At 51.0% G+C, this 24,812-nt stretch overlaps 1 protein-coding gene across 1 annotated transcript in view; it reads right to left on the bottom strand.

Moving 5' to 3' along the window:
* The window catches only part of EMP2 (epithelial membrane protein 2), a 33,918-nt gene extending 9,976 nt beyond the window's left edge, over positions 1-23,942 (bottom strand). Inside the window, exons 1-2 of the mRNA XM_036409759.2 lie at positions 23,669-23,942; positions 658-795 (exon numbers count right to left, since the gene is read on the bottom strand). Coding sequence (XP_036265652.1) covers positions 658-735 — 78 coding nt within the window. The 5' untranslated portion in view covers positions 736-795; positions 23,669-23,942. The remainder of the gene's footprint in view (positions 1-657; positions 796-23,668) is intronic.
* Positions 23,943-24,812: the final 870 nt, after the last annotated feature.

The following is a 24,812-nucleotide window of genomic DNA, read 5'->3' as shown; positions in this document are numbered from 1 at the left end:
AAAGGAAAAGAGTTCAAATTTTCACGGTAGCACGGGCAGAGTCAGAAAGTCCCACGTCTGGGCTCTGCTGGGGAGAGCAAGGCCAGGGGGGCCAGCAACAAGGGCTTCTGTCAGTCAGGAGATGTCAGAAGCGAGAGGGGCAGAGATCCCCCAGGATGGGTCACCTGGGAGCTAGGGTGGTGAGGATGATTTTGCCCCCCATTAGATATCTGGCAACATCCGAAGACATTCCTGGTTGTCACAAATAGGGGTGCGAGTGCTGCTGGCATCCAGTGGGTAGAGACCAGGGATGTGGCTAACCCTCCTACAGTGCACAGACGGCCCCCAAAATGACTGGTCAACCTAGCACCACGGGGGAGTCATTGACCTCAGGAGGGGTGAATTGGAGCCGAGTCCCCAAGAGGCTTCCTAGAACCAAAGCATCACGCCAGGCTCTGTGGGGGAATCAGAGATGAGAGGACCAAGGTCCCGGCCCACCTAAATGTGGATGCTTCAGACCCCAACACTTAGGCCAGAGCCTCAGGCCCAGGCTCAGGAGGTAGGCATGCCTTGGTGGGCCGGACAACCCCAGTTACAATCATCCGGGGGAGTTGCTACTCCTGCTGTTGACGGCAAGGTCCAGGGGCTGTGGGACGGTCGTAAGGAAACGGAACTTACATTGTCGATGGTGGCGATGAAGAGCAAGGCCGCGGAGGTGATGTGGAAGATGATGATGAAAGCCAGGAGCACCAGCATTTTCACAGGGCGCGGGCGGGCGAGGGGCGCGTGGAAAGCCCGGAGAGAGCAGGTGGTGTGCTAAAGAGGGTGTGAGAAATTGGAATTTGTCAAGGACAAAATTAAAATGAAAAAACAGGCAAGCTTTATTGGGGCTTAAGGCAATAAAAAGCGGCCCAGCTGGGTGTAGCTCAGCGGTTGAGCGTCGACCCAGGAACCAAGAAGTCACCGGTTTGATTCCTGGTCAGGGCATATGCCCAGGTTGCAGGCTTGATTGATCCCCAGTGGGGGGTGTGCAGGAGGCAGCCAATCAATGATTCCCTCTCATCATTGATGTTTCTATCTCTCTCTCTACCTTCCTCTCTGAAATCAATAAAAATATATTTAAATAAAGATATAGACTTTTCTATTAAAAAAGAAAAGAAAAAGCAGCTCTTCCTATCTTTCCTTGCCTGCGTATTTTATCAGACAAAGTCTAGAGCTATCTTTTCAAAGCCGTTCTTTGTTGCATCCAGACACTGAATATTCCTTGTGGAGGATTTGGGGTGAGGACCAATTAGAATCCCTCCTTCAGAAAAGAATCCCACCTCTTCAGGGGCCTGCCAGGGGCTCTGAGGCAAGCAGGAGGGGCTGTGTGTGGGCTAAAATGCTGTCTGAATCTGCCCCTTTCCCACCAGCAATGCTCTGGGGATATCACAGCACCAGACGAAGCTCACCCTCTGGGTTGAGTATTCATTGTCACAGTCCCTGCTGTGTAACGAAGCAAAGGTAGTCATGATACACAAATATTTCCTAGTAATCTGATCACTTATAAAATTAACCCCCACTCAAACGCCCTTCCTCTTAATACCTATACTCACTTGAACAACATCCAACTACTAAATGTAAATACAACATGTGGCAGACAGCTGCCATTCATTTTTCCTCCCTCTGGGCACTGGAAGACTGAATTTCCCAGACTCCCTTGCAGTTAGGTTGGACCTTGTGACTGATTCTGGCCAATGGTCTGTAAGCAACATGAGTGGGTGTCATTTCCGGTCTGAAGCATTCCCGCAGTCAGAAGCAGGTGTGAGTTCTCCATGCTCCCCAACTCTGATGAAATAGCTGGGATGGTGCAGCCACAACACACCAAAAGAGAATCATTAAAAGAGCCTTTTCCTGATACCAACTCTCCCACTTAGAGTTGCACTGTGCAAAAAGCTCCACCTTTTCTCTGTCAGCTCTCCCCTCGGAGCGTGCTCTCTCTCACTCGCACTCCCTGAGTCCCTGACCAATGCTGGCCTTTGAGACCCAGGACCTTTAACCATGAGCCAGGAGCTGTGTGGCTGCAGGGCTCAGCCTGGCTGGTCCCAGCTGCGACTCTGCATCATCATTTGGAAGAACCCAGTGAACCAGCTCAGAGATTCTTCCAATTCTTTTAAGAAGGACAAACTCCCCTTTGTGTAGGCCTGCGTCACTCTTAGCTGCCATCATATGCTGCCTCAAAGGAAAAAACAAAAAAGGCTCATGCACCACAGATATTACTCTGATGCCAGCTGGAACGCAAAATGCCAACCTCACCAGGCAGGGCCACAAACTTCAGGGTGATAATGGCTTTACACATTGTCCAGCTCAGATGACACAAATGCCTATGGACACATAATTAAGACTTACTGGAAAAGGGGGAAAAAAAAAAAAAAAAAGGCTTTAACTCAGTCTTCCCCAAAGTGTGGAATTCATGTTACAAAGCATGATTTTGGATGGTGCACTGATATGGGATAAAATAACAATACACCATGTAGGGAGAAATTGTCTGAGTCCACCAACGAGAAAAGATCCAGTTTGGGGCTAGTCTGTCTCTAACATGTGCCATTTTTTAAGAACAACAACAATAAGCAGAACTTTGGGCAAGCCATAGTGTGTTGCTTTGATATTGTAATGTTTATTTTAAGGTTCTCTCTTTTTAATTTTTTAAAAATGTATTGATTGATTTTAAAGAAAGGACAGGAGGGAGGGAGGGAAGAAGAGAGGGAGAGAGAATGAGAGATTGAGATTGATGTATTGTTCCATTTATTCATGCATTCATTCTGTGATTCTTGTATGTGCCCTGACCAGGGAACAAACCCATAAACTTGGTGTATTTGGTGATACTTTAACCAACTCAGCTACCAGGCCAGAGCTAAGATTCTCTCTTTTTATAGAAATATCATATATACTAGAGATATAAAGTCTCATTAAAACAACTTTATTGAAATTTTAAAAGAGTGAATCATTTAGAAAATATATTATGTAACATAAAAGGACAGGTGGTCTTCAGTGTTAGCAAAAATCCTGGGGTGGTTCTCAGAGCCTAATGTCTGGGATGCGCTGCTTTAACACCTGAAGTGATATCAATTGGAATCCCAGACATCAGGAATAAGCTCCTGCACAGAAAAGGGCAAGTGTTTACAAGGGGTCAAGTCAGGTCTTGAGTCCGGTGTAAGGCGAAGGCCTTGGGGAATACAAGGGCGGCAAGAGATTGGTTTGAGTTGTTTGACATCCGGGAAAACCGGAAATAGAGAAGTACTCTCCCATGATGACATCTGGAATTCAGATCTAGTGACCTCACCAGAGCTTTGGAGGAAATCATTCATAAGTAGAGGAGATCCCTTGAATCTCTAAAAGGGATTCTATATCTTTAAATCAAAATAAGTCTCCCTGTTCCTTTCCGACAGGCAGCCACTCTCCCCAGGTTCCTAAGACCCCTTCCAGAGATAGCATCTGTTAGGTGGGAACACTTACTCCCCACTCTTCCCGCTTCCCTATGGAGGGGGATGCACCAGAGTAACACTTCTGGCCTCACGCCCCACCCCTCACTCACTCCTTTGCTTCTGATTGGAGGAGACACCTGGTGGAGCTCAGGCATCCAGGGGCCACTGTGTATGGCGATGCCCTTCCCTCCTCTCTCCACTAGGTGTGTCTGAGCTTCCAGAGTCCCAATGTCCTTGACTGGAGGGGCTCTAGGGCTAGTGGAGGACAGGGGTGTGGAGCTGAGAGCTACAGCAAGCTCATTTGGCCCCAGTCTGACCTAAGTCAACCCAGCCTCTCTCACCTGTGCATATCCCCAAGAGATCATTCATTTCCATATGAATCCACCTCCCTTTGGATAGACTGCCTGGTGCTCTGTTGTAGGCTCTGCCACAATGTACTCCCCTAGCTCCCTATCCAGGCCCATTTCGTTCGTTTCCAGGCTTTTGCTACTCCAAGCGATACCACCAGTGAACATTTCTGAAGTTACTTCTTTGCTTGGACAGATTCTTAAACGTGGAGATGCTGGATCAAAGGATATGAACATTTAGTTTATTGCATTTTATTTTTTATTAATTAAAATTTGATTTACAGCAAAGCATACTAGGAACTGTTGGTGCTGTGTCAGCCTTGATCTTCAGAGGGTCTTCAGGGAGTGGAAAGTATCGGACCCACTCTTATGCATGGCCTGGGTGGGTGGACAAGCCTTGGTTTCCTATCTTTGACTTATTAACACCCCTATTTTCCCTGGAAGTAGAATTCTGCCACTACAGTCCAGCTTCTGCATCCCCACGGCTCTTCCTAGAGGTGCTCAATCCTTCCCACAACAAACATTATGTTTTACTCCTGGGCAGGGACTCGGTGGGCCCTCTTGGGAGATACTCAAGGACAGACAGCTCACTGGGCTGGGTATTGGAAAGCTGGCCCACCACACCCAGGGTGGTATCACATTTACGCTTCCCATGTACAGAAACTTAATTTCCCTTAAAAAAAAAATCATACTGACCCCTTGTACCTCCCCCCTTCCCTTGTCCTTGCAGGACACTGTGCTCTGCTGGAACAGTTCCCAGAGCGCCCTGCCACCCCCGCTGGCTTTCCCTCACATTGTCTAGGTCTCAACTCAAGCATCCCCTCCTGATCACCCATGCCCCCAGCAATGTCTATCCCCCATCATTATCTATCCCATCCCAGCATCACCTATACCATCCTCTGGTTTATTTTCTTCAGAAAACTCTTCAGTCTCAAAGAATCTTATTTGTTCACTTGTCTATTGCCCAGAAACAGGAACTGGGGGGTGGGGGGGGTGGGGGCATGACTGGCTCCAGTCCCACAGCGAAACAAGGGCAAGGCCAGGACTGGAGGGTCTCCTGGCCCCTCTCCAGTTTCCCTTTCAACCTCCATGGGAGACCCCTAGAGGACGCACCATTTCCCAAAAGTCTCTGTCACGCTCAAGTACAGCATTCACCAGGCAGTTCAAACCAGGCTGTTTTTCTTTTGGTGCCGAGCAGGGTGTGGTAAGCGGACACCTGGGTTTGGGCGTTTACCTGTCCAGAGGGGGAGGCCGCACCAGATGAGCTTCCCCAGTTCCTGTCCAGAAATCAGAGTCTTACGATTGGCAGAACTTCTCTTTAAAAAAAAAAATTTTTTTTAAAATGCTTTGATCTACACAGTACATGGGCTGGTTAAGAATAAAAAGGATAATGGAACCAAAAGGCACATGATGAAAAACCACAGCCTTCTGCCCCACCCCAGGCCTAATCCCGGGAAACACTTAACCTTTTCCGCTGTCTTTCTTCCACAGTTCCATATTTCCCAACAACACTCATGCGATTCTATTTCCAGAGTCATCTACTGTGAACATTACTGACTTCCTGCCTAGAGGAGCGTTTCCTCACCCGTCATCCCAATACAGTCTTGTCATACTCACATCAGTGTCGTTTGCAGTATGACCACATTGGCTGTTCGCTGCAGAGCCAAATAGTGTACTATCAATAGAATTGCACTCTATTTACAAAACTCTTCTTTTCTCTAGCCAGTTCCCTGTTCTCTCTCTCTCTGCGGCTCCATTATCCTCATTTCTTGAGTGCTTTCCATATTTTTTATCACCCCAAGTTCCCTATGACAGAATCCCAGATGCTGGGCAAATGCACGGTTTCACTCACAAGCTCGTGCTAGATTCATCTTTCCCAGTGCACTTGACCCAGCCAGGCCCTAACTCCGTCCTCCTCTGCTCTCCATGTGCAATCTCAGCAGCTGCCGCCGCCACAGAACAAGTAAGACAAGCATTCTCCAGGGAAGACTAGCAGATTGACTCATAACTGTGACCAGGGCAGAGGATGCTGGCATAACCCCAACAGATAAAGGAGATAAAGCAGGTCTCTGGGGAGGGGATGCCCACGAGGACTCATCCCACACGAAACGAGGCTCCTTCTGATTAAAGGTGAGCTACAGTTTACAGATAGCTGAGCTACAGCTATCTTGTGTTGGATCTTTACATCAGCTCCGTGAAGCTGGCAGAGTGAGGTATCATTATATCCATTTTACAGATGACAGACTGAGGCTGACAAAGGCTTCAGGTGACTTGCCAACGTTTGCAGAGCCGGGACACCAACCTACTCGTATGATTTTCCAACTCCAAATCCAGGACATTTTTCTATGCCTCTCTTCCCTGCCCACATGCTTCGGGCCTAATGAAAGTCACATGGTGGCCTAGTTAAAATCAGGTGAGAGGACAGGCAGTGTCATTGTTGTCTCTGTTTCTTTGGCTGGATTTACCTCAAGCTCTGCACCTGGCAGGAGAGATCTGGGCGCGCCCATTAGCTAAAACTGGGGTATGACAGGGCTAATTAAGAAAGGGCTTAACGAAGAAGGATGTTTTAGTCTTCATTTGGACTAAAAATAGAGCTTCCTGCTTTTTTTGAAATCTATTGGCTCACTGGCCAACCTGGAGCATTCGTTGTCTTTATTAATCTACTCTGAGATTGGTTTGAATGTTGGCTCTTTAGTCACTGAAAGGATTCATTCTGACATGGGAGAATGGACTACTTTCTTTTTTCTAAATTTATTACAACACACCCTCTCTCCGCCCAGAAACCCAGGTGGGGCTCTGTGCCTGGACTTCCCAACCTCGGTTTAGGTGCCTTGTAGGAACCATGGAAGAGGATCTTCAGACTGAATGCCTACCGTTGTACACAAAACCCATAAAATAACCACAGAAAAGAGCACAGAGCACAGGATATTAGAAATTATTGTTTACAATTTTTCTTTAAATAAGAATCAGGAATCAGAACAGGAGCAAATGGGCTTCTGCTTCCTTTGGACATGGGACTGGGATAAGCAGGGGTGATGAGGAGGGGGAGGAGGGAAGGGGAGAAAAAGGAGTGGAACTGGGAGATGTAGGCGGGGCCATAGAAATTCTGCACTCAGAATGGAGTATTTGTGGCTCCATGAATGTCAAGTTCTAAAAAGCGATGGCTGACAGTACTCCCCAGAAATGTCCATCTAGATCTCAGATGGCAAACAGGATACACCAAGAATTGCCACTTCCTTGCTGCCCCCTAAGTAGAGGTGCTGTCATACTATGCCTTGGTCCAATGTTTGCTTGCAGAGTGTGTGTGTGTGTGTGTGTGTGTGTGTGTTGCACATCTAGCCTTGGGTGTGAAGAAAATTCTGTTGGTGACTCAATGGTCCACCATCTGGCTTGATTTACTGCTAATGGTCTTACAGGTAGAGAGAAGGCCACAGGCCTGCCACTGGCAGTGTAGGGGTCCCCTCCGCTTGTCCCTTCATAGAAACACAAATCTCCCCAGCCGGAGGCTCAGCCCTGCTTGCTGGTGCTAACAGGAAGCTGCTCTGGCACCCGCTCTCTTTCCTCTCTTTTGTGCAAGGGAACAAGAGTGAGCCAGCTGCCTTCCCGAGTGGAGAAAACACGCTGTTAAGGTGACCACTCGGCCCCCCCTGATTCTATTCCCACCCTTGGGAGTTCTTCCCACAATTTACACCACCGCCCATTCTCAGCCTGAGTGGAGCCTTTTCCGGGAACTGTAGGCAAAAGGACAATCCTGGAGCCTTTCAAACCGACCTGGGAAGTTTGGCATCTGGAGGTCAGGGCCATTGCCCCTAACCCAGAAGTGCTCTGTCCACAGCTCCCCGGTTCAAAAGGCCAGGGAAGCTCTGGGCCCTGTCCTGGGGAAGGTCAGCTGGTCAGCGGCTACCCAGGCCACATGGCCAACGAGACTCCCAGGCCCACTCTGGAGCTGGCAATTCAACCCCCAGCTGGCTGGAGCCTCGGCCCCTCCCACCGCCCACAGCCCTCAGAGGGGACAGTGGCTTTGGCCTCTGTTTCAGGAAAGCAGAGGTCAGCTCAGCCTCCTGCCCTGCTATCTAGACAGCAGCCAACCCGAAAATAGCCAGATGTCTGAGGTGCCCTGGGGATGGCGGAAGCCCCTTTGCCCTGAGTTGGCTGGCTTTGTGCTCACTGTGGCTGGGGCTTCTGGGCACAAAGACAACTCCTGGCTCCGTCCAGAAATGACAAGAGTCAGGACTCTGGGATTTGGCAGTGCTCCAGGCAGAAGCCATGGAGAATGGTTCTGCCTGCTCAGCCCTGGCTCTCTCAGCCACTGAAATAATATTAGGTCTATTAATAATTAATGTCGTTTTCTAATACTTTTTTTAAATCGAATTTATTTAAACAATACAACAAAATTTAATCAACAATATAGTTGCCGTTGTTTTCTACTACTTGTGCCCAACGCTCAGGAAGCATTTTAATCCCTCTGTTGTAAAATTCTTGTGATTTTGATGCAAAAAATTCGGTCAATGCATTTTTGAGGCATTCTTCATTATTAAATTTTTTTCCAAGAAGAAAGTTTTGCAAAGAACGAAACAAATGGTAATCGGAAGGGGCAATATCAGGAGAATATGCAGGTTGAGGGAGAACTTCCCATTCCAACTGGCGCAGTTTTTCAGCAGTGACTCTTGCAGTATGCGGTCGTGCGTTATCGTGGTGAAGAATTACGCCCTTACGATTAATCAGCGCGGGTTCTTTTTCTCTTAAAGCTTGGGCTAACCTTTCCAATTGGGCACTATACACTGCACTTGTAATGGTTTGGTTAGATGGTAAAAGTTCATAATGAAGAATTCCTTTAAAATTCCACCAAACACACAACATCACTTTCTTCGCATGCAAGTCAGGTTTTGGCGTGGGCTGCGGAGCCTCATTTTTGTCCAACCATTGAGGCCGCCTTTTCAAATTAACATACAGCACCCATTCTTCATCTCCGGTAACAATTTGCTCTAAAAACGGCAAACGGTTTTGACGAGAGAGGAGCGAACTGCAAATTGTGACTCTTTGATTACGGTTGTTGTCGGTCAACTCATGAGGAACCCATTTTCCAAACTTTTGGACTTTGCCAAGTGCACGCAATTGATTGGAAATTGTTTTTTGTGAACAATTTAAAGTTGTCGCAAGCTCTTGTTGGGTAATTTGAGGATTTTGCACCAAAAGAGCTTGAAGAGCTTCTTGATCAAAATTGGACACACAGTCTCGACCACTCTTGTCATCTAACGAAAAATTTCCCTCGCGAAATTTCTCAAACCAACGCTGGCATTTTCTGGCGCTAACTGCATCTTGACCAAGAGCACTACAGATGTTTTTTGCAGCCTCACTTGCTTTTCTTCCTAACTGGAACTCGTAAAGCATGCAGTGCCGAATATGCTCTTCATCCGCCATCTTCTTAGCCCTAGTTTTGCAACAAAAACCAAACCAAACACAAACTTTTTCAAGCAAAACTTGTTAATTGCACTTCACACGTTCTGTAGATACCACGTGTTTGAAGGTTATGTCAATACAAGTCAACGCCAAGCAAGATTTTAAACGAATGTTAAAAAACGACATTAATTATTACTAGACCCGATAATAACACATCAACAACAGTGATGGCCTACATTTACTGCCTTGTATGTGCCAGGCACTATTCTAACCTCTCCACATGTATTAACTTATTCGTTCCTCTGGAAAACACTATGATGTGTCTGTTATAATTAGCCTCATTTTTTTTGTTAATCCTCACCCGAGGATAATTTTTCCATTGATTTTTAAAGGGAGGGGAAGAGACCAACAGAGAGAAGCATCAATGTGAGAGAGATACATCAGTTGGTTGTCTCCCACACATGCTCCGACTACGGCCAGGGATGGAGCCTGCAACCGAGGTATGTGTCCTGGACTGGAATCAAACTCAGGACCTTCCAGTCCATAGGCCGACGCTTTATCTATTGAGCCAAACCGGCAAAGGCTATAATTAGGTAAAGACAATAAGGTTCAGAGAGGTTAAGCAACTTCCCCAAGGCCACAGAGCTAGGAAAGGCTAGAGCTGGGATTTGAACCTAGGCAATCAGGCACCAGAGAAGCCACCATATTGTCTACATCTCAGTTTCTCTTCCCTTGTAGGGTGCTGTCGCTTTCAGGCTCGATGAGGAGATCAGTCCAAAATCCTGGGGCCACATGTGGCTCTGGATGCTGGTCATCCCTGCATTGTCATTGCTCCGGGCTCCACAAAGGGGGACACACACAAGCAGGCTGGGGACAAGGGATGCAGAGAACAGAGTCACCCCTGAGTCCTGAAAGCGCCTCCCTTCACCGAGCGCAAGAGGAACACTAGTCAGCGAGGTGACCAGTCCCGAGGATGGCAAGGACTATGAAGCACTTTGCCGGTGACACATTAAAACTAAGGGATTTAGCCACATCATTCAGTTAGCAGGTAAAGAACCAGGGCTCAGACCACAGCCTTCTGATTACCAGCCTGTCACTTACCGTTTTTAAATGGAGCAAGTATTCACCCAATGAGCACTCACTGGGTGCTGGCCAGGCCCGAGGCCCCGGTGATACACGGATGAGTAAGGCAGGCCCTGTGTCCCTGGGGAGCACTCAGGTGCAAGAAGAACAAGCATGAGCCAATAAATGAACACACTGTGATGACATGTGTGCTGGGAGAACACAGAGGGAGGTGTGACTAGCCCTGTGCTGGCAGGGGGTAGCGTCTTCAGGGCTCCTCAGAGGGAGTGATACTGGAGCTGGGTGTCAGGAAGGGCAGGCAGGCTGTGGGGATGGGGTGTGCTGGGCAGATGGAGCCAAATGCTTCGAGGTGCAAAAGCATGACCAGTGTGAGGAGGGTGTGTGCTGGGTTGGGCCCCTGGCTGAGCCAGATCTACGCTGAGCAAGAACTTAACGGCGGGCCTTGGGAGTCTGAGTGTTACCCTGGACGCAGCGGGCGATGGGGAAGATTTTCAGGCAGGAAAGTAACAAGACCTGCCTCTACAAGCATAACATTGCACCGTCCGGCAGACGGTTTAGAAGGAAGTGAATTGGGGAGCTCCTGGTGTGAAATGAGGAAGGTGTGAACTGAGGCAAGACAGGGAAATGGGCAGAAGGGAGAGATGGAGAGCTCCTCAGCAGGCAGAATCGCCAGGACCTGTGTGGGTGAGAACCCTGGGGGCCGTCTGCCTGAGGCAGAGTGGACGCTGGTTCCATGGATGCACTTGGGCTGGGGCCGGAGGAGCACTCGAAGGGCGTGTTTTAGAAATGCCGGTGAACAACGGTGGAAACGGGTTGGGCAGTTGGAAATATGGGCGGGACTGTTATCAGGAGCAAACGGGAGCTGGGAACAGAAACCAGGGTCATGGGGGTGTGCATGAGAGACAAAACCCCAGGTAGATATAAAGTATTACCCAGGAGAAAGTGCTGGCAGAGAGCAGAGGTGGGGAGGAAAGGCCAGCGAAGGAGACAGCGATGTGGGCCAGTGTGGGGAGGAAACAAGACGCCAAGAGAGGGGAGACTAGGAAAAAACCCATCATGACGGAAAATGAGCTCATAGGCAAACTTGGTAATAATTTCGGTGAAGTGAACGGAGGCCCTTCTTTATTTTCCTCCCTGCGACCTGCTGCTTATCCTGTGGCTGCTAACGTGGGCATTGCTGCCTTTCCTGCTGGGGTCCGGGACCTGGCATGTCTCTACCGGAAGGCGCAGCGCCCAGGTTACAGGTGGTGCTCAGTAAATGTGTGTTGAATGAATGACTAAAGGAACCAGGTTCCAAGGAACTACAGAACTAAAAGAAGAAGACAAGAAAGGAGCTAGACTTTTCTCCCAAGTCTGACAGTAAAAGAAGGAAGAACTGTTTACCAAGTGCCTGGAGTCCCTTCCCCAAGAGAAAACCTGGGCCCTGATGGCTTCCCTGGCGAATTCTGCCACACACTGAAGGAGGAGTAATACCAACTCCCTGTACACGCTCCCAGAAAACTGAAAAGGGGACACCTCCCAATTCATCCTAAGAGGTCTGCCATACCCTGATCCCAAAAGCAGACAAGACATTGTAAGAAAAATGCAGAGCAACCTCTCTCCTGTTCCATAAGCACAACGGGTTTTAGGAACATTTTTGAGAATCGAATCCTCCTCCTGAGAGGTGGAATGCATTCCCCGCCCACTGCCCACGGAATCCTGGCTGCCCCCGGAAAGGCAGGAGGCTCCATGAGCAGAGATGGCTGCCCTAACCCAGCCAGCCTCCAGCTGACCCACGCCCACACTCCCCACTGCAGAATCAGGAACTAAATAAGTGTTTTCTGTTTTAAGTCACTGCATTCCAGGATGGTTTGTTACACAGCAAGTGCGAACTGATACAGAGGAAAACACTGCTTTACGAGACTCAGAGTTCTTCAAGGACCGAAACCCCATCTTACTCATCTTCATACCCCCAGTGGCCAAGGTTACTCAGCACATACTTGCTGAATGTCTGCTAGTTTGGGCAGCTCTTAAAAGGGCTAATAACCACCATCCTGCCAATGACTGCTCCCTGACCCCCTCAATTAAAGAGCTCCCTGCTGCCTGCTGTCATCCCCGGAGTTCCCTGTAATTACGCTGCCCGGCAAACACACAGCCCAGAGAGGGCTGATACTGTATCTGCAGGCACACATGTCAGTGTGGGGTGAGGTGGATTCGGATTAGGTGGCTAGGGGTGAGGCAGGTGTCAGACTCAGGGTGTTCCCATTCTCAAGGCCACTGGGTTAGGACTATTCTTTCCGCCATAGAGCACCTTGCAAGAGTGACTTCCAGGTAATCCGCAGAGCAGTGGCACTCCCTGTAACAGCCCAAGGGACAAGAGCTGTCATATATATATATATATATATAAGATATATATATATATATATATATATATATATATATATATATATATATCTTATTGATTTTTTTATAGAGAGGAAGGAAGAGGGATAGAGACCTAGAAACATGGATGAGAGAGAGAAATCGACCAGCTGCCTCCTGCACCCCCCCCACTGGGGATGTGCCCGCAGCCAATGCACATGCTCTTGACCGGAATCGAACTTGGGACCCTTCAGTCTGCAGACCAACGCTCTATCCACTGAGCCAAACCAGTTTCGGAAAGAGCTGTCCTTTTTTTATAGATGGATTTTGCCAGCAAGTGAGAGACCAGGAGTCACTGCCTACAACTGAGCCAGGCCCAAGGAGCCTCAGGACCAGGAAGCCAGGCCTCCACCCCCGAGTAAATCCTCACAGGAAGGGGAGAAAGGGGAGAAGACCAGCAGGAAGTAACGTGTACAAAACTCGGTGAGAGCTCAGATGGAGCCGGACTGGACTGTGGCCCAGCAGCGTGGCCACTCACTGCCTCAGTTTCCTCATCTGTAAAATGGGGATGACAATGGCACACCTCCCTCCTAGGACAGTTGGGTGATAACAGAGTGGACATGCTAGGGACAGCATGTGTGTATAACAAGTACACGCACCAGTCACAACCAGAATCTCGGTGACGTTTCTTAGAGTTGCCTCCCCAGTCCCTTCTCCTCCCTGAGAGCCAGGTTCTCTCCTCTTGTCCTCTGCCACCACGCTCAGATGGCAGCCACCAAGTGGACATGACCATCAGAGCTGTCTCCCGGAGGGAAAGAAGTGCAACTGGACAACAGGAAGCTCGAGATGTGCGGGAAATTCGGGGGTATTTCAGGCACCGTCCCCACTGCTATGCTTACGTCATTTTTTCCCAAATCCGTCATTCCTGCTCCACCTTCAGAAGGTCAGGCCTATCCGTGTACCACCTGCATGACTAGTAACTGATCTTAAAACTCACATTGTTATAAAAGGAAACCTTATATCGAGACTGAAAATGGAAGGGCAGCAACGGCTGGTGCTGGGGAAGAGAAATACAATGAAAACAAAACAGTGTAATTAGGTTCTAGAAACGGCCGCTGCTGAGAGCTGTGAGCCCTGGCCAGCTTCTCTCTCTCTTCGCTGAAACAGGATGGCACACGTGTTTCAGAAGTTTTAAAGGCACATTTGCACAAAACGGAAAGTTTCTCCTTGGAGGGTGAGAAGGGAATTTTAAAGGGAGTATTTGATAAGGTGACCAGACGTGGTCACCTTATCAAATTCTTTCCAAAAACCAGGACTTTTTAAAAACGCCGTGGGACGCGGGACAAATTGTTAAAAGTGGGACTGTCCTGCCAAAAGCGGGACATCTGGTCACCTTAGTATTTGTAAGATTCTATTGTATTTAATTCTGTGTGTCTGGCCCACCTAAAGTACCTGTGATCATTAATTTATGTGTCGACCTGGCTGGGCCCCTGTGTTTCTGTAGGGGTGTTTCTTGGACGAGATTAGCATTTAAATTGGCGAGCATTGAGAAAAGTGGACTGTCCCCCCCACTCCCCTCATGATGTGGTGCCTCATTCAATCAGCTGAGGGCCTGAAGACAACGAAAAAGCCGACCTTCTTCCTGGAAATGCAATGCCCGCTCTCCCCTAGGTCCTGCTGGCCGACCTGGCAGATTTTGGACTTGCCAGCCTCCATACCTGGGTGAACCAATTCCTTACAGTAAAGCTCTCTTTATAATACACATCGATTGGTTCTGTTTCTTAGAGAACCCTGCCTGACACAGCACCTCTCTGTAACCCGAGGGCAGCTAGGTCCTGCCCCTTACCTGGGGGCTTGGAGGGCCTGTCAGGAAGGGACTCCTGCCATGAAACACTAAATACCAGGGCAGACACTGAGCCAGCTGGGGAGCTAGCCCCGTGAACCTGAAATCACATGGTGCCATTCCCCGTTGGCATGTCCAGAGGCCGGTGAGGTCACCCTGCTAGAAAGAAAGGCAGTCCCGACACCTCCCCTTTCCAACTGGGGCACCTCCGATGACATTGTGTCTGCAGCTCCGACACTGTCCAGCCCTGGAACTGGGACACTGACCCCACACAATGAGAACTGCGAACTCATGCAGTCTCAGCCGAAAGGCATGGTGTGGGCATGCAGAGCCACCCTGACTCATAGCCTCTGCCTGGGTTATTTTTATAGCATCCAGTTTCCACCCGTATGCGCCCCCGGACTGGGGGCCTCGCCACTTCCCAACGTCGCATCTGGTTTTGGGGCCCTAAGCTTTAGAACAGTTTTCCAAACCTCAATCATTTGCCTACCACCCTCTTGAGGTATCCCTGAAGGATTTCACGTCATCTTTGTCTTAAAATAAACCCATTCTTTAACAGAAATACATGTGTTTTAAAAAGAAATCTGGCCCTGCTGGTGTGGCTCAGTGGTTGAGCATCGACCCATGAACCGGGAAGTCACAGTTTGATTCCCGATCAGGGCACATGCCAGAGTTTCAGGCCTGATTCCCAGTAGGGGGCATGCAGGAGGCAGCTGATTGATGATTCTCTTATTATTGACTAGAGGCCCGATGCACAAAATTGGTGCCAAGGGCTCGGCCCTCAAAGTTTGGGCTGGCCTCGAAGTCCCTCGCAGCCCTGGCTTCTTCTGGAAAGTCATCCGGATGGTCGTTCGGCTATTCGGTCTAATTAGCATATTAGCTCTTTATTATATAGAATGTTTCTATCCCTCTTTCCTCTCTCTGAAATCAATAAAAAGATATTTTTTTTAAAAAAAGAAAAAGGAATCTGGCTCCCTGGAAATGGAAACTCGGCACCATTTGCCACAAATAGAGACTGATTGTAAAATAAATGGCCCCTCCCTCCGCTAACCCCTCCAAAATTCACAAGTTCTGGTTCAGTGCCGCTGTCTGCAGAAGGGCTGAGCTAAAGACCTGCCCTGTCTGGTGAAAGAAAAAAAAAAAAAAAACACAAAAAAAGAAAACACACAAAAAAACAACAACTAGAGTCAAAGAGGCATCAAGAGTTTAGCAGCAACGAAGAGTTTCCCTTTGATGAAATCAAATGTTTAAAGACTAAAAGGCAACCACTTTCTTATTGAGGGATTTAACATTGTTTAATGTTGTGTCCAGCACCACCTGAGATCACTCCAGCATCATGACCCCCACCTTGCAGGAATCCAATGATTTCCAATTCTGCCTCCGGTGGTCCCCTCCCAGGGAACCACAGAGCACATGCCTTCCCTTCCTTCCACGCCCAGCCTGTCCCAAGCCCTTCAGGGGGCCTCACTTAGACCCAGGAGCCGGGACCCAGAGCATCGCTAGACCTGCACCAGTGGAAGCTTCCTAGGGAACCAGGACAGGACGGGGCACTGAGGGAAAATGAAGACATGAGAACGCTCTCACACGGCTGGTGGGACTGAAATGGTGCAGCCACTATGGAAAACAGTCTGGCTGTTCCTCAAACAACCACACGGAGTGACCACATGACCCAGCACTGCTACTCCTAGGTATGTACCCAAGAGAAATGAAAACGCATGTCCAACAAAAACTTGCACAAATGTATATAGCAGCATTACTGACCATGGCCAAAAGGCAGAAACAAACCATCCATCCATCCACTCATGCATGGATAAACAAAATGTGTTAAGTCCATACAATAGAATGAACTTCTAATAGGTATGCTACAACATAGATGAATCTTTTTTAAAAAAATATATATTTTATTGATTTTTTTACAGAGAGGAAGGTAGAGGGATAGAAAGCTAGAAACATCAATGAGAGAGAAACATCGACCAGCAGCCTCCTGCACACACCCCCCCCGCCCCCCCACCGGGGATGTGCCAGCAACCAATGTACATGCCCTTGACCGGAATTGAACCTGGGACCTTCAGTCTGCAGACGGACGCTCTATCCACTGAGTCAAACCGTTTCGGCCATAGATGAATCTTAAAGATAATATACAAAGTGAACTAAGCTAGACTCAAAAGGCCACATAGTGTATGATCCTGTTTATATAAAATGTTCAGAAGAGGCAAATCTATACAGACAGAAAGATTAGTGACTGACCAGGGCTGAGGGGGATGGGAAAATGGGGGGCGGAGGGGGGGGGGGGGAAGATATTGAAAAGGTTTCTTTATGAGGCGATGAAATGTTCCCAAATGGGCGCTGGTGATGGTCACACCTGGCTGCGGCGCCACTAAAACACACTGAATTGTACGCTTGAAAAAACTCATTTAAAAAGATTTCAGAGAACAAAATGGAGGAGCTCTGAGTTTCCTGGGGGCTGGTATTTCAACACCTCCCTGCCCTTGGGGCTGACACACAGGACACTTGAGGGCCCTTGGCAGCCCCTGGTGTGAAAGGGAAGGTAGAAACCGCATGGCCCAGAGGCCAGACATCCTCATCCCACACCCTCAACTGACCCCCCACACAGGGGTCTTCAAACTACAGCCCGCGGGCCACATGCGGCCCGCAGAGGAGTCTAATCCGGCCCGCCAGGTTTTTTGGGCAGTGAGCGCAGCCGAGGTGTTACAGTAGGAATTAGTAGTTCATATAGTCCGGCCCTCCAGCTCTCTGAGGGACCGTGATCTGGCCCCCACTTTAAAAAGTTTGAGGACGCCTGCCCCACACCCAAGGCCTAGGACTGAGCCAGCCCCTCACTTTCCAGGGTGTCCTAGTACAGAGCATACAGTAGGCACGAGTCGAGGACATGGACATGGACCACCCAGTCCCGGCCCTCACAGTGTGGCCAAAAGAAACCGGGGATGGGCTAGTCCCCCAAACCTTAGTTAGTGCCCCTTCTTTCTCCCCAATGGACCCAGCTTGCAGGGAAGTTCTTAGATCTTGGGGTGTCTAGCTGCTTCTCTGTGTTCAACCTCAACTCCAAAGTCCCCTCCTTAGAGAAGCCTTCCCAGACCATCCCATCGAAGTGACTCTTGTTTTATTTTCTTCAAATCGCTGAACATCACCTGCTCTTTCCCTATTGCTCTCTATTCACTTTTTTGGTCTCGTCCCTCTAGACTGGAAGCACCCTGCAGGCAGGGTTTTTTGTCTGTTTGGTCACTGCTGTGTCCCTGATGCCCAGCACAGGGCCTGGCATCCAGGAAGCCCCAGAGCTGGGAGGAGGTGAAGACTGAAGAACCTCCAGGGAGCAGGCAGAGAAGACGGTGCAGCGTCCTCCTCTCACTCCCGGGGGAATGGGCGCATAACTTCCCAGACATCTCTGGGCCAGGGGCTTCTTGAAATTCTCAGGAGAAGGGGAAGCTGAGAGCATCACAGCTCGGGGTGGAGGGGGTGGGCCCCTCATCCAGCCAAGGGGCCCAGGTGGGACACCAATAGTGTCAACATGGCCACCATTATCCTTTCTGTCCGTCTGTGTGCCAACTGTACTGTTCATTGCCCAGAATTATCATTAAAGCTCATCTGTTTAATTGGATTCCCTTTAAAATGTGTCTTATGTGCACGCCCTGCACATAATTCACCTCCAAATGCCTGTGGGTGTGCAGACCACACTCGGAGCGTGTGGAAGATTAGCCTCTTCTGGTCTTAGAAGAATGTGACCCCATGTCCTGTTGATATAAATGGACACTGACCATACTGCTTGGGCCTGTCGAGCGGCAGAGCCAATGGCAGGAGGGAGAGGGAGCAGCTGCCGGTCCTAATTCTCTTTCACGGTCCACAACCTTTCCCAAAACCCTTCCCTCCCCTCCCATGCAGCCTCTGGCTGGCCCCTCACTGGGGTTGGCTGGGAAGCAGGAACTGCCTAAGACCCAGGGTGATTCCTTCTTTCAGTTAGTCACGTGAACAGAGATCTACTAAGTGCTTACTTCATGCTTAGCTCTGTGCTGGGTGCTGGAAACATCCTGTGAACTCAACAGGCAGGTCCCCGCACCAGCAGCTCTGGCCTCTCTTGTGCAAAGAATATCAGAAACAATGGAACCCAATGCCATGTGGACAGGGGGTTCCCGTCGAAAGCAGGCTCTCTGTGACCAGGCTGCTGGCCGAGATGGCCGCCTCTGGATGAGAAATGCTTGTCTCCCAGACACTCACCAGAATATATCTGCAGCAAGGAACTTTCCTGGCCCAAAGGACCAGGACTGCTTCAAGAGGAGAGCACACGTGTCTGCTTTTAAAGAGAGAGATGCGACCAAAGTACGTCCGATGGAACAGAGGCTGTGGGGTCCATGGACTTGGATTCAAATCCCAACACAGTCACGGTGCCTGTTTAAGCCACATTTTTTTGGACTCCATTTTTTAAATCTATAGAGCAGGGATAAGAGTCCCTACCTCAGACGGTGGTTACTCACTTTAAATAAGATAAAGGTTGTAAAGCAGGAGGCCAGCACATTGTTTTGCATCCTATAAATGCCATAATAACAGCAGGTCCATTATTTTAATTGCTGCTGATAACACTAGTAAAATCTGCCCTGACAGGTTGGGGTCAGTGGATAGACCACCGCCCTGCAAACTGAAGGGTCCCAGGTTCGATTCCAGTCAATGGCACATGCCTGGGTTGTGGGCTCGATCTCCAGTAGGGGGCGTGCAGAAGGCAGCTGATCAATGATTCTCTCTCATCATTGATGTTTCTATCTCTCTTTCCCTCTCCCTTCCTCTCTAAAATCAATAAAAAATATATTTAAAAATAAAAACAAAAACAAAAACCAAACACTAGCAAAATCTAAGTCATTCTTCCCTGCTCTCAAACACCAAGCAGACCCAGTCTGTCTCTGAATTCTCTTCCCAGCCCAGACTCCCAGTGGTCTCCAGGACACCCTGCTGAGGACCTCATGGTGGTGCTAATAACACACCCCAAGAGTACTCACTGCTCCCACCCCCCCATCTCTGCCCACCACTTGTCTATGAACAGCACCCAGACCCCAGATGGGAAACCCATCACACCCACGAGGTGTCCACAATGAGAGCAACGTTCCATGGGGACTGGATGCACCTCTGGCTTTAAGCCCCTGTATGTGTCCCTGGATTACTGCACAGCCCTACCTAGACTCTGTCCAGAGCCTCCCCCATGCAGCCCGTCTTCTAAAGCTCCCCCCCTCACCCCTGCAAAATGCCCTACATCAGTGGTCGGCAAACTGGGTAAGGCATTACCCTTACCCAGAAGTTTCGACTTCAGGTTAAAGACATTAGTACATTATTAAAAAGGTTTTTAAGTGTTTTTCCCTAAGGCAGTGGTCGGCAAACTCATCAGTCAACAGATCGGCAAACCGCAGCTCGCCAGCCACATGTGGCTCCCGAGCCGCAATTTGCCGACCACTGCCTTATATTATTATTATTGACCTTCAGGTACACAAGTAACCCATGAATATACTCTCTGTTGTAGGTAAGAGTGGAGTCCCTGTGCCCGTGCCTTCCACACCTCTCACAAGAGGCAACCACTTCAATCTATTTTGATAAATCCTCCCAGACATTTTTCTTTGTGTACACGGAATACATATGAGTTACAGGAACACAGAGGAAATACACCTCGTACTTGTTTGTTGCTATATAAATAGCATATTTCCCCACACATTGCTTTGCTCTTTTTTAAAAAGATTCAACCGTGTCTTATAGATCTTACTATATTGGTACAGAGATGAACCTGCAGCCAAGTGCTGGGTGACTGTCGGCAAGTCACTCCACCCCTCGGAGTGGCCCTGCTGCTGTCACAATGGGGTGATCTAAGGCAGGTTGTGCCCCTGAAATTCTCCCATCTCTGTCCACAGCTGCCCTGAGTGCTGAGAGCTCTCACCCTTTCCAGAAGTTCACCGAAGGCCCTGCTGCCTGGGGGAGCCCAAAGGACTGGCACAGAACGGAGTCATAGTCACCACCAGCCCCCCACCGTGGGGATCAGGTTACCAGCCCTGCGCTCGCTCACGCTGGGTGGCAGCTCTGCCTCTGATATTTTTAGCCTCCCCCTTCGGCCTGTCCCTAACAAGAGCCAGATGCATCTGCCGATTCCCGCCAAAGTTGGTCCCGCGGAAACTGCAGTCTTTAAGTAACTCCTGCAGGAAGCCAGGCTGCACCACTCCTGGGGGAGGGAGGAAAGAAGCGGGGAATGGGAGCCTCCTCTTCCAGCCACGCCCCTCCCAGGCCCCCATTCCTTCCCTGGACAAGCTGCAGCCAACAACCAAGAGTCAGGCCTCTCGTCCTGGCTGTGGTGCCAGCTGTCCTCTTTCCCCATTCCAGCTGCTGCTGCCAATCGCCGAGTTTCCAAACCCGGTGAGACATCCCCCAGGGGCTCCCACACAAGGAGTCCGGCCGCCAACCTGACCTTTAACTGCCTCTTCTGGAAGGGTTCTGCTCCCCAGTCCCAATGCCGGGGCCCCACTGCACCTTTGGGTGCTGCTGCCACCCCCCCCCCCCCCCATTAGCCCCAGAGCCTATGTCAGAGGCCCTACTTGTCCACAGAGCTGGTGCAGCGACCACATGTTGCATCACACACAATTTTCTGCCCCCTTTTCCCCCCCAGGAAGGTGGCTGGACTCCTGTGTCCCAAACAAACCCCGCCAACCAGCCAGCAGTCCACTGCCACCCCATCTGGCCTGGAAAGGCATTCCTGTGTTTTTGTCTCGACAGACTTCCCTTCCTGGCCGTGTCTGGCGGGGTTGATTACGACAAAGAGAGGCCTTCACGCTGCCCCCGTCAGCCAGGCAGGCCCCGGAGGGCAGGGCGGCTTGTGCCTGGGATGAAACACTGGCCAGCTGAGCCTCCCTCCCAATCAACCACCCGTTTTTAGCTGGGAAATTGAGAGTGTGAAAGAGACACCATGTGAGAGACAGAGCAAGGATATGTAGGTGAAACACGCTTCAATTCCCGGAAGAAAGGGCCTTACAAATCACTTGTGTGTGCAGTGGGAAGGGGGTGGCAGGGAGGACTGAGTGGATGTGTCCTGTATTTATAATTAGATGCCAGGAAGACCCTCAAGAGTTGTGCCCTGATCTGGAGCCCTGCCAGCCAGAGAGGGCACGGCCCCTCCCCTCTGGGTGGGGAAGCATAGTGTCACCTCCCAAGCTCCCTGCCTGGCCCTGGCCTCACCCACCCCGCTGGCCACCTCTGAGGCACAAACGCCTGTCCCAGGACCTCTGAGGCACAAACACCTGTCCCGGGATTTCAGGCGAATCAAAATGTCCTCACGGGACGGACAGAGGCAGCTCCAGGCTGTGTGGCCTGCTCTCGGCCTCCCACCCGCACTCCCCAAGTCCAGGAGGGGGCAGAGGTGGCAGATCCAAAACGCTCAGTGGGAAAACAGGTTCTGCACCTTCCTGCCACCCCCACACCCCTCCCTAGGCAGTGGGCTTGGCACCTGGGCCCCGATTTCTCCAGAAGGGTCTCCCCCATTCCCCACCATCCACCTGGACATCTCCAGGTGGAGCACAGGGGAGGTCTTGCAGGAAGGTGGTGGTGCAGGTGGAGGTCCCAAGTCTGGCTCTGGGCGTTCCTAGCTCAGGGACCTGAAATACTGACCGAGGAGAGGCTCTGGGAGAACGGGAGCCCGTGGGCGCCCAGGGCCGCAAAGGCCCGGCCAGCTTTGGTTTCCATCTCGGTCCCTCGAGGACTCCTGGGGAAACCAGGCTCCAGCCCCTTCCTCATCCTCCGTCCACTTCCTCATCCCAAGGCCAAGTTCCAGGGAGAAGTGGCCAGCCACAGTGAGCGCCTCTGGCATTTCTAACCGATTCAGGGTAGAAGTGGCTGAAGACGTTTTAAATACATTATGATAAAATATACATAACACTTTCACTACCTACAAGTGTGCAATCCAGCGGCATTAAATACATTCACAGTGTCGTACAACCATCACCACGGTCTATACCCAAAATGGTTCCACCCGTCCCAACAAAAGCTCTGCCCCCATTAAGCCACAATCCCCACTCCCTTTCCACCCCACCCCCTTCCTGGTAGCCTCTACTCTGCTTTCTGTGCCTAGGAGCCTGCCGGTGCTAGGGTACCTCATGTGAGTGGATAACCCAGGGTATGGGCTGCTCACTTAAGGCCCTCGCCAAGGCCATAAACTTGCCACTTTGCAGGCTGGTCTCTGCATTTCCAAGGCAGATAGGTTATGAGATCACACCACCACCGCCACCACCAATCCCACATACACATCTTTGGAGCTTGGAAGAGGGCAGTGCCCCTAACCCCAAACCTGAAACTAAGCTGCCAGCCTCGTTCCAAAGTAAGGAGTGAGTTGTGGGGCCTGGAGGGAGGGCATTCCTCTGTGGGGCCTCCCTCAGGTCCAGGTGCCGGAGACTAGTCTCCCTCTTTCCAAAAATCGTTACTTTTTTAAAACGCAGCAGGACGCAGGAAAAATTGTTAAAAATCGGGACTGTCCCGCCAAAAGCGGGACGATCTGGTCACCTTATATATGAGGTCCCCAAATGAGGACCTCTTTGGAGTGTGTAAGCACCCTGTATCATCTACACCTGAACTCTCGTTCCCTCTTTCTCTGGAACCCATGGGCGGGCCCTAAAAGCCCCAGGAAAGGTGGGGAGGGGTGGAGGCGTCCCCCAAGCAGGGCCTTGAGGCTCCTCCACCGACCCAGACCTAAGAAAGTAGCTCCACGCCGTAGGGGGGCGCAACGGAGCCGAAAAGATCGCGCTCCCCCGCACGACCCACTGCCCCGACCCAGGCGCAGCCCGTCCCGCGCGCTGGGAGGCGGGGGGCAGCGCTGCGAGGCGCCGTGGACCCTCACGCCACAGGAGGGGAGCCTGGGACTCCTCCCCAAACTTTTCCCGCCCGCCCGCCCGGCGCTCTCGGAGAAAGAAGCAGCCCGGGGGTGGGGAGGTGGGACTCCGGGTCCCGAGCGAGTGGGGCGCCGGCGGGAAGCCTGCGTCCCGGGCAATCTGGCGGAGGAAGGGTGGATATTCGGCAGGAAGGGGCCTCGACCCCACCCTGGTCCCTACCAACTGCAGGATTCCCCCCACCCCCACTCCCCCACCCCGGTCCAGTAGGTGCAGGGCCCGCGCGCGCGCTTCCCGGGGGCGCACACCGCCCGGAGCCCTCCGAGGGGCGCGCGGCCCCCGGGCGCTATCCCCACTCACCGGGCGCTGGCGGCGGGAACGACCGACGGGCTGGGGCGCGAGGCGAGGCCGCGGGGCTGTTTGGAAGCTCTGAGCTGGGACTGCGCGCCCTCCCTCCTCCTCCCTCTTGGCGGCGCGGAGCCTCCTCCCCACGTCCCCCTCTGTCTCCGATCCCGCCTCCCCGGGGCGTGATGTCAGGAGCCGGGAGAGCGGAGTGGGAGGGGCCGCAGGAGGTGGGTGGGGGACCCCGCAGAGAAAGGCCGGGGCGCTGGGAGGGCACCCCCAGCCCAGACCCAGCCCTGCCTGCTTCCTGCGCAGCTCTGCCAAGTGCAGGGCGGATTCCGTAGTGCAGCCGCGGGAAGCGGGAGACGTGAGAAGGAAACTCCTTGGATCTGGGTCCCCTTCCTTGAGCTCGCCCTCCCAGGTTCCCAGCTCCCTCGCTTCTCCTCTCCTCTCTTCTCCCCGCCCTTTCTCTTCCCTTGGGGAAGGGGGAAGAACAGGGTTCTGGAATGCGACTCCCTGTGTTAGGACCCCTTCTCTGACCCTTTCTTTGTGGTCCGGCCTGGAATCTTTCCTGCCTCGGTCTCTCTTCTTTCCACACAGGGACCGCTCTCCTTGGGGGGCGGTAAGGCCTGAACTTGAGAACACACACACAGTGTGCCTGGCACATAGTCAGTACATGTGAGCTATTGGCATTTTTATTATCGGACACAGCCTGACTTGCTGGAAGGTTGGCAGGGCCACCGGGAATCTAGCCCTGGGGTTCCTCCAGAGTCCCCCATTCACTGACCCCCCTTCTCACACAAACCACTACCCACAGCCTTTGAACCCACAGTCCTGGAATGTATTGTCCCTGAATATGACCAAAAAAAGAAGGAACTGACTTTCTTTCCAGCCTCAGTTCCCCCACCTGCGGGGGGGGGGGGGGGGGGAAAGACTGGGATAGGGGGAGGAAGGGAGAAGGGGAGATTTTCTGCATTAAAAAACTGAAGAAATTGCAAAACAGGGCCACAACGTATTACAGAATATTTTTAAGCTTTTAGTTCCACAGGTTAATGCTATTTGCACACACACACACCCCTCCCCCATATACAAGGCAATAGACTTGCCACTAACATGAGACTTAGAAGCCCTTTTCAGAAAGGCTCATTGATTGCTCAGATGC

This window comes from Pipistrellus kuhlii, unplaced genomic scaffold, assembly GCF_014108245.1.
Source record: "Pipistrellus kuhlii isolate mPipKuh1 unplaced genomic scaffold, mPipKuh1.p scaffold_m20_p_4, whole genome shotgun sequence".
In the NCBI taxonomy this organism is placed as follows: Eukaryota; Metazoa; Chordata; class Mammalia; order Chiroptera; family Vespertilionidae; genus Pipistrellus; species Pipistrellus kuhlii.
Note: the sequence above shows the minus strand (reverse complement) of the source record. Positions and strands in the feature narration are given on the sequence as shown.